Consider the following 16385-nt stretch of genomic DNA (forward strand, 5'->3'; position numbering starts at 1 on the left):
GGCTAACGGAGCGATATCGGTGTCAATTCCACATGATTGAACCCCACTGAGTTTGAAAATACCATTACTTTCAAAATCTGAGAAAGAGGCATGCCTCAAATTTCAGGCGACGCGGTAGCGTTGCCACCCCGCCCTCCCATGGTTCCAAACGCGCACGGAGTTATATTCTGTAACTATTTCGTAATGCGATTTCCCGAGGTTCAAACACAATTTTCTCAAAAACTATGAGTTTATTCAAAAAAACGCAAGAATACTTTTTTTCTTATTTTTCAAAGACCTTTCTGAATATATAAGAATCATTTTCGTACGATGAAAATTCGCGAAGTTTCAAGTACCAGGGTTTTTGTCATTTTGGCGAAATTCTTGTTCAACACTCACTCAAAGTTTGAAGGATTGGCCGAACCAATTTTGATGAAATTTGGAATACAGCTTTGATTTGTTGACTACTACTGACTAAGATAAAAAAATTGTAAATTTTCTCAAAATTGACCCTGCACCCCCCCTTTTTGGGCCCCAAAAATTTTCAAAATTGACTCAAACTATCAAAAGGCACTTCTCCAGCACAAACTTGATATCCATGCAAAAATTGAGCTTTGTAGCTCAATTACATCAAGCTTGAGCTGAGTCTAAAGATGCTGAAAAATTACAAATTTTGAAAAAATGAGGAATATACTTATTCAAAGTACGCAACCAAACCAAAGCCAGGATCGATGTATGTATATCAAAAGGCACTTCTACGATGTTCAAAGTATATTTGAACAAAATTTCAGCGTGATTTGTGCCCTATTCGAAGCTGTAGCTTTGTCTAAAGAAACAGTTAATTTATAATACTAATTTTCGCCATTTTGATTCTTTAGACAAAGCTACAGCTTCGAATAGGGAACCAATAAGTATAACGCTGAAATTTTTGTTCAAATATATTTTGAACATCGGAGAAGTGCCTTTTAATATTTTTAAACTAATTGGAGCTTTGGTTTATTGCGCTCAATATCAAAATGACCATTAGATTTGAAGTACAACACGTGTTCTCATACACGTAAGATGAAAAATTCAACGCATTGATTCGAAAATTACGACGACAACGAAGACGAAAAAAGCAACACGACTTTTCTGTACACAGATTTACAAGTGGACTGTATTTCACAACATTTACAAAAACATTCGATACTGTACATAAAAACTAAACTAGATACATAGAAACGTATTTCCACCCTCAACCAATCAGATTGCAGGGAGTAAAATCTCATACCACCACTGCAGAACCGGATAGCGGAAATACCTACCAACTAACCAACTAAAACCCAAACATAAAAAACTACAAAAAATACTACGAATACCTACGAATACGTAAACAAACTCCCCCCGAAGGAGGGTAAATCCCTCCTTCCAAAGAAGATCGACGAAAAAATACATAAAAAATTACATAATCAATTAACTTTAAGTACATACATTCTAGGCCTATTCAATAAAACAAACAATCACCATCCAATAGCACGGCAAAATTTTGATAATTCATGTACAAATAATCTAGAATAAAATCAACAACCCAAAAAATAAAATCTAGGTAAATTATTCTACAAACTATACATCACAAATTCGAGAAATTTTAATTACATTATCGAAACGCTAATCAGGGTGTCAAAATAGACGACTAATCATCCTTTGAAACATCTACTGGCAAAGCTACCAATTTTTGTACAGACGTACGACGCACTGTACCATTCCCTAACCTCACGCTCACGTTTCGAACAATACCCTTTTTATCGGGATACACATCAACGATTCTACCCATCGGCCAATTCATCACTCTATCATTCGGACTAGACACCAACACAACGTCACCTTTCGACACATTTTCCATACGCTCTTTCCATTTACCACGCTGCTGTAGCTGGTTTAGATAATCGTGTCTCCAGGACACCCAGAAAGAATCTACAATCCTTCGCCACAGCATATAACGTTGCTTTAAGGTGACTGAGCCATTGTCCAGCACTGGCGTTTCCAACAACGCCGACCCAACTAGGAAATGACCTGGAGTTACAGGTTCAACAAATTCATTAGTCAATCTATATGACAACGGACGCGAATTAAGTATCGCTTCGATTTTACATAAGATGGTTGACAATTCCATCAACGAAAGTATTTGAGTCCCAATGGACTTCATTAATAACGATTTTCCAGCCTTTACCGCGGACTCCCATAGGCCACCTTGATGTGGGCTGCGAGGCGCGATCATTTTCCATTCGATTCGATTTTCGACTAAATATTTATCAAGCCTACTTTGCATTAATATATTTCGAGCACCAACAAAGTTAGTCCCGTTATCAGAATAAATTAGGCTCGGGAATCCGCGCCGACTTGCAAACCTTTCAAGCGCATTTAAAAACGCTTCGCTCGTGAGATCCTCTACAATTTCAATGTGAACCGCACGAGTCAAAAAACATACAAAAAAACAAGCATAGACCTTTACAACTTTACCTACTCGATGGTTCGTGCATTTAATACTTATTGCGCCTGTTAAATCCACACCAGCTGTGGCAAAAGGCCGCGATATCGTCACTCTCTCTTTGGGTAAATCACCCATCAATTGTTCAACGAAATGCGCATCGAATCGTGTACACACAATACATCGACGGACGACTTTCTTAATGATTGCCGCCAAGTTACCAATGACAAAAAACCGAGCTCGAACAAAATTATAAATAAACGATTTTGTACAATGGTAGTATTTTCGATGAGTGTATTCGATGAACCTTTCTAGGTATAACGACTTGGCGGCTATTATCACCGGAAACTTGGTATCGTAGGAGAAGTTAGAAGCGGCAAGACGACCCCCTGCGCGCATCAGTCCATCATGAGCAATAAAAACATTTAAGGACAACAGACGACTTTTTCTAGGAATCGGATGTCCTTTCAACAAACAAAGATATTCTTTTTCAAAAAATTCCATCTGTACAAAACGCATTAAAGACCAATATGCATAATCACGTTCCTGTATGGACAGTGATGAAACGATTGCACAAGGTTTAACAGAATGAAATGTTTCCATTGTCACTTGTTCACCCTCGGCAATAGCTCGACGCATCCAGACTCGCCATCGTAAAATGGTTACAAACCGAAGACAAAGAGCAGCAACAGATACCATTTTAAAAATCGACGAGTTTCGAAAGACAATTTCTGAGAAAGGTTTTCGAGTCTCTGCTAAAATAGACAAAACGGTACTTTCTTCTTTCATTTCGGGTACATCAATAGAGGGTTTAAACTTGGAGGAAACAAAAGATACAAAATTATCCTGCAGCCAGGGTGGACCAGCCAACCATAAAACAGATTTTAAAAGAGAATTCGAAGAAATTCCTCTAGTACCGAGGTCTGCGGGATTCATTTTACCATCTATATGAAACCACCTTTCTTTACATGTTAAGGCTAAAATATTTGTAACTCTGTTTGAAACGAATACCTTTAGCTTAAGAGGATCGAGGTTGATCCAACTCAGGCCTACCATCGAATCTGAAAAGCAAAAATATTCCGTTATCCCTAAATCCTTACGTAATTCAGCTATCATGCGCGATAATAACTCCGCGGACATCAATTCTAATCTATGAATGTGAACAGTTTTGATTGGCGCAATTCGATTTTTTGCACAAATAAATGACACGTTCACTTTACCATCACAATCTACAGAACGCAAATATACCACAGCACAATATGCACGCGTTGAGGCGTCACAATAACCAATCAGCTGACGAGAAGCGATCTTATTCGAGGAAAAATAGCACCTTTTAATCGAAAACGAGGACAATTGAACTAAATCATTACGATATTCTTGAAACGAAGTTGATAATTCATTTGAAACTGGTTCGTCCCAGCCTCTTCCCTCTTTCCAAAGTTCTTGAAGCATAATTTTAGCAATAACTGTAGTAGGTGCCAACATTCCGAGGACATCAAATATTTTTGAAACTTCAGAAAGTACAACTCGCTTAGTTATTACTTCTGGCAACGAATCTAGACAAATTTTGACACTCAAGGTGTCTGACTGTGGGTACCAAATTAACCCTAATAACATGACGAATTCATTACCACCTAAACAACGATTATTTAAGGGTTCAATCAACGAGGGTTCAATATTCGACAAAAATTCCAACGAATTACTTTGGTATTTTAGAAGTGGAAATCCATATTTTCCAAGTGCTGCGTGTATTGATTTTTGCAGGCGAACCGCAGCGTCTATATTTGCAGCACCGCTCATTAAGTTATCCATGTAGAAATCTTCTAAAATTGCCCTGGCCACCTCTGGATCATCAACTAACAATGCTTTACCGATTATTTCGAGACATTTTGTAGCCAGATAAGATGCAGGGCCTACTCCATTGGTCAAAGTATTGAGCTCAAATATTTTTATCAAGGAATTCAAAATAAATCGAAATAAAATCCTTTGATATTTGCGATCCTTTTTATCAATTAATATGCAACGATACATTCGATAAATGTCAGCCACAAAAGCAATGAGATGTTGGCGAAATCTTACGATATTTTGAGCCAAATTTGGCTGCAAAACAGGACCTTCTAACAAATGGTCATTTAAGGAGGTACCTGAGTTATCTACAAATGACGCATTAAACACTATCCGATCACTGGGACCACTAGGGGTCTCTTTAGAAACAATGTGATGCGGAATATAATAGGCTGAAGGATCAGGTGTCGAATCAATTTCACTCATATGGCCAAGCTTTAAATATTCATCAAAAATTCTCACATACGATTCATGTTTCCTTTCAGACCTACGACGTTCACTATTAACCAACAAAGCTCGCGCCTTTTCAAATGACCCTTTTAAAGACAAAATTGACTCCTTTGTAGGAAGGCGAATGACAAATTTACCAGTATTTTCATCAATATGGTAAGTACTTTCGAAATGACCTTCAATTAATTCATGCTGCAATGATTTTTCAAGCTTATTTTCGGGTATATCATCGAGAGCATAAAACTTGTGAAATTGATTCGATAATTCAAGATTGGATAAACCGCAAAATTCGGTTGTTTGAATTACATATGGCGATTTTCTCGATCCTGAAATTACAAACCCAAAATGCGAATCCCTAAGACAAATACCTTCGAGAAAATAACGTTTTTCCAACAAGCAAAATTCGACAAATTCATTACCCAACAACAGATCGACGTGATCATAAGGTAAATCAAAATATTCGGCCAAATTATAATTGAAATTCGTTGCAATTTCTTTCAACTCATTTCGACATACTCGATAAGGAATTCGATCAATAACAACAGCCTCAATAGCAATTTGAAAATCAGTATACCTTGACTTTAAAACACAACGAACAAACTTTTTCAATTCCACTGATTTGTCATTAATACCTACTAACACAGTGGGGTTATTGGCCTCATACATTTTCAACTTTAATCTTTCGCAAAAATCACGCGTAATCAAAGTACTCTCTGACCCTTGATCAAATAAAACTCTACCTAGTTCCGTATTCGCGGTTCCTTGTACCTTAACCACTGCCGTAGATAAAAACACAGTTTTATGCGAAGACAGGGCACAAAAACGATTAGCATTCGAACTATCATTAACAAAATTGACATTTTTAACATCTGGCAAGACAGGCGAAACTGGCAGCTCATTAGTATTGTTCGTATTTGTAAGGGGAACCTCTTCACGATTAATATGAAGTAATTTATGATGAGGTCCATGACAAGTAGCACAATTATACTTATTCGTACATTTTGAAACGGTATGATTATTTTTAAAACATTTAATACATAATCGATTACTTTTTACCACATCGAACCTCTGCTTCGGAGTTTTTGACAGAAACGTTGGGCATTGATCCAGGTAGTGGCTTTGTTGACAAACTACACAGCACAGCGGGAAGGACGACGAGGATTGCGGTGTTCTCTGAGTATCAGTAGCAGCAACGAGTGATTTTTTCTCAATTATTTGCCTGGACTGCTTTACTTGGCCTTTATTTGGAGCTGCCGACGCATTTGACTTTTCATTAGATGACGGAGCTCCTTTTATCGATGCAGTTTCATAGGTGAAGCATTTATTGATCAAAAACGAAGCCAATGACTCGAATGACGGATATACACTGTTGTCCCTATGACTATCATCCCAATCTCCACGTAATTTATCAGGCAATTTTCTCGAAATCAAAAACGACACGAATGGCGACATTTCTTCAACATTTATGCCCGAAACCTTTAAACCTCGAAGGGCGCGTTTAACCTTATGGACACTCTCACGGATTGACGTATTCTTCACTGTAGGAAGATCTGCTATTGTTATGAAGTGTTCGACAATAATTCTACGGCGATTAAAAAACGAATCATATAAACTTTCCAACGTCAGTTTATAGGCGCATCCATCTTCATCATCCTCAATATCTTCGACAAGGTGCTCGGCACCTTTGCCCATAGCTCTTTTTAGTAGATACATCTTTTGGTGAGTATTGTATCTCGCACTTTTATCCACCATACCACAAAATTCACTATACCAATCCGGAAAATTTTTAAAAGTGCCATCAAATATGGGTAGGGGAACATCTTTCAAACGAACAAAGGGATCTAATAATGGCCCATCAAACGAATCAACCAACGAATGCCCATTTCTAGATCCACTTTTAGACGATTCAGTAGGACGCAAACTTTCAACAAGCATTTTATAGGTACCAGTGTAACGGTTGAACATCGCTTTGGAGGCGTCATGATCCTTGGTGATTTCCTTTTCCTGCTCGGCAATTATGGCAGCATCCAACGACGCATCAATATAGTCCATTAAACCATTATTAGCTTTCGCCAATTCTTTCAGAGCTTCTTTCCACGAATCAAGATGGGCCGCGATTTGGTGATTATTTTCCACCGATTGATGCTTTTCTAAGAGCACTTGCACCGCGGCTTGATCATTAGCGCAATTACGCGAAAACGTACGTACATCACGATTTAAATTTTCCTTACGCGCTTCACGCGCAGCCTTTGCCTTCGCCTCGCGTGCCTCTTGCTCGCGCGCTAGGCGTTGCTCGGAAGTTTCACCCATTACGAATTTATTAACATACAAAATCGAAAACGAACATCATTCACGAAACGAAAATCGAAAATCATTAAACTTAATGGGAGATAATTCCCACACAACGAAGCATTGCATAATCAGACGAAAACAAAGACATCATAGGCGACATAGGTACTACGAACAGATAGGCGCAAATTTACAAACATAAAACATCATCATACTTCAAAAAACATCGCACTTCGCCAAAAATTAGGCGCACACGACGAATAATCGATAAAAAATTCAAAAAGACATCGCAAAAATTCATTAAAAAATCACGAATCTATGCCGGAATAATGTATCCGGCTCGGAGGACCAAAATGTTCTCATACACGTAAGATGAAAAATTCAACGCATTGATTCGAAAATTACGACAACAACGAAGACGAAAAAAGCAACACGACTTTTCTGTACACAGATTTACAAGTGGACTGTATTTCACAACATTTACAAAAACATTCGATACTGTACATAAAAACTAAACTAGATACATAGAAACGTATTTCCACCCTCAACCAATCAGATTGCAGGGAGTAAAATCTCATACCACCACTGCAGAACCGGATAGCGGAAATACCTACCAACTAACCAACTAAAACCCAAACATAAAAAACTACAAAAAATACTACGAATACCTACGAATACGTAAACAACACGTGTTGGCATTACAACCTGCCTTGTATGCAGTTGAAATGCGCCAGCTGTAAAGCAGCCTAGTTGGCTGCATGATTTAAGCTGCGGATTACCACGCAGTAGTCTCGGGTTCGAATCCCACTGGAACCAAATTTTTTTTTTCTGAGTTGATTTTTTTAAGACAATTTTGATTCTATTTTCCATGTTTGATTCCAAAGAATAAATTGTGAAGTCACAAAAAACGACTAATCATTAAAAAAAACGTTGTTTTTCACTTCTTAAAATAGGACAAATTTTCGTTTTTGTTTTTTTCAAACAGAACGTTAAAAAAATTCCATTACTCAAATTTTTTAAAAATATTTAAAACAAACAAGTTATTACACTTTGACTTTTTACCTGAAAAAAAAACATTGTTTTTTTCTACTTCTAGGAATAACGTTTCGCTTTACTCAGGTTTGTTTGGGTTTCATTTTCAAAATTAAAATTTTTAAAATTTTGACATTTTAAATTCTAATTTTGTGAAAAATAGACCTACTCTCCCATATGGTCTCACCATCCCCATCTTGGAATCGAAAAAATTATTGAAAATTTGGGTTCTACGGTACGAAAAACATTGATACAAACATAATTATCTCGGTAGCAAGAAAATGTACTCTTACGTTGATTACATTTCTAAAATTGATTCAACATACATAAGCAAGACAAGGGTCAAATTTGACCCCCTCTACTACCTCCCAGGAGGGGTGTAAAAAGTGCCTCCGAGTCTAATTCGATAGAATTTGCTTCGTAGCATTCGAAAATCGACATTAGAACCTTCTCCAGCAAATTGTATCTGGTGCACAGTTCAAAAACTCAGATTTTTGCAAGAAAATACCGAAAAAACGCCATTTTTTAACCCGTTTAGACCCCTCTGTACACCCACGGTAGAAGTATGCGAAAGTATTAATGGTCGATTCTAATTGTAATTGACCCGCAGAATCCGAAAATGACCATAAAAATGTCGATGGAAGGTCGGCGTGTCGTCTAGGGTTGAAAAACTGTAATTTTGGGGTATTTTTGAAAAAAATGCAAAAACTTTACTCAGAAAATCTCAAATCCTCCAAAAAAAACTCTTCAAAAAAGAATTACACCCCGCCCTCTCCCCGATTCCTAATGAACTTACTCCATGAACAAGAGGTAAAAATTTCAGTGAGAAAATGTTATGATATCACGTGGAATCCGCCCCTAAGAAAAATCACCTACCACTTCACCAGATGGTATGAGACAAACTATGAAACGGCTAATGAGCCAAAAATTTGGGCGTTGACAAATCTTCCAGACTCCAGGGTTAAGTTAAATTATTAAACTTATTTGAGGGATCTGTCCGCCCAAATTCTTGGCTCATTGAGGCATGCCTCTTCCTCAGATTTTGAAAGTAATGGTACATATTTTCGAACTCAGTGGGGTTCAATCATGTGGAATTGACACCAATATCGCTCCGTTAGCCCCATTTGGAAAAATGGGGGGGGGGGGGTTGAACCCTCCCCCCAAATCACCCCATTTCCCTCCTATGGGACTTGGCGACTGCCTTCCAGGCTTAAAAATTTTCTTTTGGTGTCCTTGTTCACCATACCAAATTTCAAAGCTTTATCATAATTTGCCGTTTATCACCCAAAAAATACATTTTGTCAGTGAACTACATCACCTTTCAAAGAACAAGAATGGTCTTTTGACATGCCCAAACAAATTATGTATGGCAATGAAAAAAAAATGTACCTATTTATTTTCATTCTTTTATACTCTCTAAATTTGAAACAGTCAATTTCACTGCTTAGCAGTCACGAAATTTTGCCTTTTTAAAGCAGTAGTTTTTTTTACTGCAAAACAGTGAAAAATTACTGAATTGGTCAGTCAAAATGATTTTTTACTGACCAATTCAGTAATTTTTCACTGTTTTGCAGTAAAAAAAAAACTACTGCTTTAAAAAGGCAAAATGTCGTGACTGCTAAGCAGTGAAATTGACTGTTTCAAATTTAGAGAGTATGAGAATGAAATCCTTCACACAATTAAATATGGTTTGTCGCAGACGCAGAGCAGAGCAACGTTCAAATCAGATTTGAAATCTTTTAAACTGCTACGTTCATCTTGACTGAAGACATTGTTAGAAAGTCCAACTGAGTAAATTCTGAACCCAGCTCAAATTATGCGATATTTTGGTAAATACATCAGGTTGAGCATTCTCTCGTACTCCGCAAGATACTCCAAATGATTTAACGCCGAGTAGTATCCAAGGACATGTTTCGTTCCCTGTTGCAATCTGCAAAGGGCTGCCTGCCAGAGACTGCAACGAATAATTATTTCACTTTAGTATGTCTTGCGATAGGTAATTTTCAGACAATTTTATCAGTTTTTATTAAATTTTAACAAATTTTCAAGCGATTCTCTCAAAACTTTCCTCAATTATGCTGACTTTTTTTTTTATCAATTTATGTTAATTTTCAGTAATTACTAAGTAGGTAACTATAGTAAGTCAATTTAAGAATTTTTATTGTACTTGGTTCATTTAATGTGTAACAAATTATCATTCCATCTTGGAAATTAATATTTTCATTATTTTTTAACAATCAAGGTGTCCAACGTTCCTGCAAGTCCTGTCAAAGTCTCGTTTTTTCACGTTTTATCAAAAATTTTTGTTTTTTTTCCAATCAGACATCAAATTATCAAATTTCTTTTTTCAAATAGAAAAGATTGTTCACATTTAAGAAATGCTCAAAGTTTGAATGGGCAAAATACACCCCTCCCTTCCTGAAAACCTTTTTTTTTACTTCTCAAAACATGATTTTTCAACGCTTTTGATTTCATTTCACTGGGGTTTCCTTTTCTTTTTCAATTTTGAATTTTTCAAAAATCATCATTCGAATCGCAAAATTTTGAAGCAAAATAACAAATTTTTTTCAACTAACCAATCACAAACAAAAAACGTCTTTATGCCTATCGAAACACTGATTTTCGAGAATTTTTGCAATCGCTTCGCTCGGACCTGTTTGTTTTAGTTTTTCTGTATGGATTTTTTCAAAGTAAGATACGTATTTTGAAGCGAAATAATAATTTTTTTATAACTAACTCATCACACAAAAAAACATCGTTTTTTATCCTGCTTGAAATACTGGTTCTCGAAAGCTTTTGCCCTCGCTTCGCCAGGACCAGTTTGTTCTCTTTTGAGTTGTTAAAAAATTCTTAATTTGAAGGAGAAAATTATACCAAAATCAAATGACAAAATTGTTCTTCCATCTCTTACATACTTATTTTATTTTAAAACTCGCCATAAGTGCATATCTGTATTTCGAAAAATTGGTAGGTATATTTTTTTTTAAAATCTCGTTCAAATTTCCCATCAATTTTTTTTACATTTTTAAAAATTTGTTATGTTGAAAAAAGTTTTTTATTCGCCCAATTTCATTCCATTAGCAAGAACCTTAAAGGTGAAAATAAAATCAAAAATTGAAAAGATGAAATTATATTTTCGACATCCGCTTGCTTGGAAAAAAACCTCGAGATGTTTATAAAGACACTGGAAAAGCGAAAAATATGAATATTATATTTTGCCTCACCCTTCGGCCCTCTTAAAAAATCCCAAGTGTTTGAAAAATTGCCCTGCGAAGAGTCCTGCCAATGTCCTGCTTTTTCATTTTGAAATTTTGTGAGACACCCTGAGTCAACTTTCGATTAGCAATTTTTGCACAATCTCACCCAAATTTTTAAACATTTGGTTGTTTTCTAATATTCCACCAATTTTTGGCAAATTTTAGTGGTTTGTATGCTAATTTTAGTTTTTTTTTTTTTTCGAAATTTTGATTCTGCTTGTCTTCAGATGTTATCGTTTCTTATTTCTGTTTTTTTTTGCATTTTTTGCATTATTTTTTTTAAACAAAATGTTTAAAAACTATTCATTTCTGAAAAATCATTTTAATTCACAGTCATCGATCACGAATCATGAGTTTTCGAAAATGAGTCGAATTAATTTTTTTGAGCACTTATTCGCAATAACGATTTTACTCTATTCTGCGTGAAGAAAAATTTTCTGATTCGATTACTATCTCAGTTTCTATGAAATTACTATCTAATAGTCTTACCATCTTCTGATCCTGCGCAGAATTTGTCGAACGTTATGAATGCTTTAAATTCATCTGGCACATTGTTCAAACATCTTTCTCGACTGATAAAGGGAAGGTCGACTGTCATAAGCTTTTCACTTAATTTTCCGTGCTCATTCTTTCCCCATCCTACTACCTAAAAGTGACAAACAAAATGCATTCTTTAGTGATGACCCATAAGAAAATTATTAGATCTGATTAAGCCAGATTTGATCAAATGTATTTAGATCTGGTCAGATTCAATCTAAGTTTTCTCCAGTGAATTCAGATCAAATGTAATCCAATCGAAACTTCAATCTGACCCGATCAGACCTCCTCGTGAAGTCAAAGAACAGGAGTAATCGTAAAATAAGTTCGTTAAGAATGCTCACTATTGCTGGAGTGTTTTCAGGAGGATATCGGTTGGTTCTTAAGCCTGCCCAATCCACACAAGCAGGCAAAACTGTCGGACTTATGTCCAGTTTTTCTTGTAAAATTAGTATTGTCCCTCTCGAAATACAAAATTTTCAAGAGCTTTCGCCCTCGCTTGAGCCTGTTCTGTTTTCGTTTTCAAAATCAACTTCTTTCAAAAAAGCACCTTTTTTTTCTTCAAAATCAACTTCCTAAAAAAACACCATTCAAATTCTAAAATGTTAAAAGCCTAGAAATAAACTTCTCGCCTTTAAACAAAAAACTCGTTTTTATTCATCTCGAATTACAAATTTTTGAAAACTCTTATTAGGTATTCAAATGACTTTTGAAACTTTTTATTTTATTTTTTGGATTTTTGGAGTCCTCGAAAAATGTAAAATTCGTTTATTCTAAAACAAAAAAAAATAAAATAGCCACAGATGAAGCAAAGGCGAGAGTTTTCAAAAATTTGTAATTCGAAATGAATAAAAACGAGTTTCTTGTTTAAAGGCGAGAAGTTTATTTCTAGGTTTTTAACATTTTAGAATTTGAATGGTGTTTTTTTAGGAAGTTGATTTTGAAGAAAAAAAGGTGCTTTTTTGAAAGAAGTTGATTTTGAAAACGAAAACAGAACAGGCTCAAGCGAGGGCGAAAGCTCTTGAAAATTTTGTGTTTCGAGAGGGACAATAATAACGATTTTTTTTGGTGCGAGGAGTTTATTTTTTAGCTTTGATGAAACTTGATTTTTTTAGAAATTTCCATCTTTTTTTTTAAATTTGTGTTTCGAGAAATAAAAAATATTGTTTCTCATTTATCACAGGCCCTTGGAGCAAACTGTCCCCTTTGCTCCCCTCGGCGGTCCTGTCTGCAGCCTCCAGCCATATTTTGGTAATTCCAAATTTCTAAAACGTGCCGTAGAAAATGTCCAAATATCGGGTTTTACCGATTGGAAACCATAGTAGGTACTTTGAAAAATTTGTATGGTTCTGTTTTTGAGCCGAAAGAAGCTAATTCAAAATAGCATGAAAAAATAGCGAATTTTTCGTTTTTTGATAATTTTTTCAAAAACCAAGTTTGGAACAAAAATGGAAAAAAATCAAAATTTTACTGAAGTGTCCCAGAAAGCTGTAATTTGGCATGTACCCTACTTTCGACCCATCAAATCAATTGGAAATTGTTTTGAACTGTTTTGAGCAGTTCTGGAGCCTCCGGCTGGTTTTTGAAGGTTCTGGAATTTCCAAAATACAGCTACAGTTTCCATAACTGCCTGGAACCAACTTTAATTGACTTGGGAATTTTAGAATTGGGAGTGTAAAGTGAATTTTAACTTTACAACTTCATTTGATAAAGTTTTGCGGAAATTTCAACTTTCAAAAATGTGCTGGAGACTCCAGAATTGTTCAAAGTAGTTGAAACCCATTTTTAATTAATTCCAGAGGACGAAAATAGGCTACTCATCAAATTTCAGCTTTTTGGGGCAATTCTGTCAAATTTTGATTTTTCCCATTTTTGGCCCAAAAATGTTCAAAAACTTGTTAAAAATCAAAAATGCACCTAAATCTGTTCAAAGTGATTCAAACTCATTATTAATTAATTCCAGAGGACGAAAATAGGCTACTCATCAAATTTCAACGTTTTGGGGCAATTCTGTCAAATTTTGATTTTTCCCATTTTTGGCCCAAAAATTTTCAAAAATTTATTAAAAATTGAAAAACGCACCTAAATCTGTTCAGAGTGGTTCAAACCCATTTCTAATTAATTCCAGGGGACGAAAATAGGCTACTCATCAAATTTCAGCTTTCTGGGGTAGTTCTGTAAAATTTTGATTTTTTTCAATTTTAGCCTCAAAGATGTTCAACAATGCATTAAAAATCCAAAAATGATGTTAGAACTGTTCAAAGTGGTTAAAACCCATTTCCAATCTATTCTGAGGGACAAAAATAGGCTATTAATCATAAAGTTTCAACTTTTTGGGAGCAATTCTGTAAAATTTAGATTTTTTTTTTCATATTTTTGGCCCTAAAATTTTCAAAAATTCATCAAAAATCGAAACATGCGCCTAGAATTGTTCAAAATTGTTCCAATCTATTTCCAATCGACTCCGAGGTACGAAAATGAGGTACTCTACAAATTTCAGCTTTCTGGGGCAATTCTGTAAAATTTTGATTTTTTCCCATTTTTGGCCCGAAAATGTTCAAAAATCCATCAAGAATCGAAAAACTGTTTTGATTTAGTTTTGTCCTGTTTAAAAAATTTTCCATTTTTTTTTAGATATCTCCCTTGTATAGATATAAAAATGTTGTGTTTGTACATTCTTGATATTTTGATTGAACAAACTTACTTTGCTGTTCGTTTTCTTCTAATTTCGTCGCTGGTAACGTTGCATATCTGTGGTGACTCGTCAGATCCATCAACGCATTTTTTCAAGCCGTCGCATAGATATTCTTGACGTATACAACCTCCATAGTCGCACTGGAAAAATTTTTCATTGCATCTAAATGGGCACATAAGAATTATTATGTCATTATTCTGCTTTTTGATGTTATTAAAATTAGGTGATCTGCGTACATATATTTATTATGATAAAAGATTCTAATCACGCATTAAATATTTTTAAAACTGAGAGGGATTAACCAGGAATTGTGAGAAACCGTGTTCAATGATTTGTAGCAGATGTACTTATTGGGTTTTCTAAATTCTTGTAGTAAGGTAATGAAAAATGCATCGCCAGTGAAGCAAGTTGTACGTATGGTGCCCACGTCTAGTAAAAGGGACCTAAGGGTATCTTTGGCAAATTTTTTTTTTTTTTTGATTCTGATATAAAATTTCATCAAAATTCGAATGGGACCGGTCCCAGACCTGTAGAGTGCTTTTAGAGCGATATACACGCGTTTTAAGTGAGTAAAGTCGAAAAATAAATTTAAAAAAAAAATGGAATTTTAGGGTTTTGATCAAATTTTATTTTTCTTTCAGGGTAACTTGGGTGAATTTTTTTTTTTTTTTTTTTGATTCTTATGTAAAATTTCATGAAAATTCGAATGAGACCAGTTCATTTTTCATTTTCAATTGAAATCATTTTTAATAATTATTAGTTTGCACAAAAATTCATTATTCATTGTTCAAAAGCAAAAAAAAAAGATTAAATTAGGTTTTCTATGCAAAAATCCACTTTTTTGACCTTAGAGAGGGGTCAAATTGGGTTGGAAGGTTGAATCCTGCAAAAAGCACTCGAGAGGCACCCTCCCATTGTATGCTGGAAATTTGGACCCTCCAGATCAATTTTAGGGGTGAGGGGGTCAAAAAGTGGGGTCAAATGTGGTTTTTCCCACCTTAATCAAGGTGGGAATGACCTAGGAAGCTGAAATTTGGATATGTTGATTACAATGGGGATACTGACCAATGGTATGATTTTGGACCTTTTTCATCCATTTGGGGTCATATTATGCCCCTCCAAAAAATTACCTTTCTGTAAAAATGAGGTTGGAAGGTTGAAACATGCAAAAGGCACTTCGGGTACATCGTCCCAATGTACTGTGAAAATTAGGACCCTCTAGGTCAATTTGGAGGGGCTGTAGGCTTGGCTAAATCTCGAAATTTTCAAAAAAACACGTAAAATTGATGAAAAAATCCACTTTTTTGACCCTGGAGAGGGGTCAAATGGGGTTGGAAGGTTGAAACCTGCAAAAGGCACTTCGGGTACACCCTCCCAATGTACTGTGAAAATTTGGACCCTCTAGGTCAATTTGAAGGGGCTGTAGGTCTGACTAAACGTCAAAAAACACGCAAAAATCCACTTTTTTGACCCTGGAGAAGGGTCAAATAGAGTTGGCAGGTTGAATCCTGCAAAAAGCATTCAAGGGGCACCCTCCTAATGTATGCTGGGAATTTGGACCCCCTAGCTCAATTTTAGGGGTGAGGGGGTCAAAAATAGGGGTAAAATGTGGTTTTTCCCAATTAAAATAGAGTGGGGATGACCTAGGAAGCTGAAATTTGGATATGTTGATCACAATGGAGGTAGTGACCTATGGTATGATTTTGGACTCTTTTCGTTCATTTGGGGCCTTTTTATGCCCCTCCAAAAAAATGACCTTTCTGTAATTTTCAACTTTGACCCTTGAAACTTCGAGGGTCAATTCTAGGTCCTAAATGAACCCTATTTCATAAGT

The 16385-nt window shown here is 35.6% G+C and overlaps 1 protein-coding gene across 1 annotated transcript; it reads right to left on the bottom strand.

The window, feature by feature from the left end:
• Positions 1-1651: 1651 nt before the first annotated feature.
• On the bottom strand, positions 1652-2236 carry LOC135833638 (uncharacterized). The gene has a single exon (XM_065347408.1). The coding sequence runs from the start codon at positions 2234-2236 to the stop codon at positions 1652-1654; it is 585 nt and encodes a 194-aa protein (XP_065203480.1).
• Between the last annotated feature and the right edge of the window lie 14149 nt (positions 2237-16385).

Source organism: Planococcus citri, chromosome 2 (genome assembly GCF_950023065.1).
Source record: "Planococcus citri chromosome 2, ihPlaCitr1.1, whole genome shotgun sequence".
NCBI classification, from domain to species: Eukaryota; Metazoa; Arthropoda; class Insecta; order Hemiptera; family Pseudococcidae; genus Planococcus; species Planococcus citri.

Bases quoted from the DNA above. Each gene is read 5' to 3' on its own strand.
- LOC135833638 (XM_065347408.1), bottom strand. From the start codon at position 2,236: ATGATCGCGCCTCGCAGCCCACATCAAGGTGGCCTATGGGAGTCCGCG.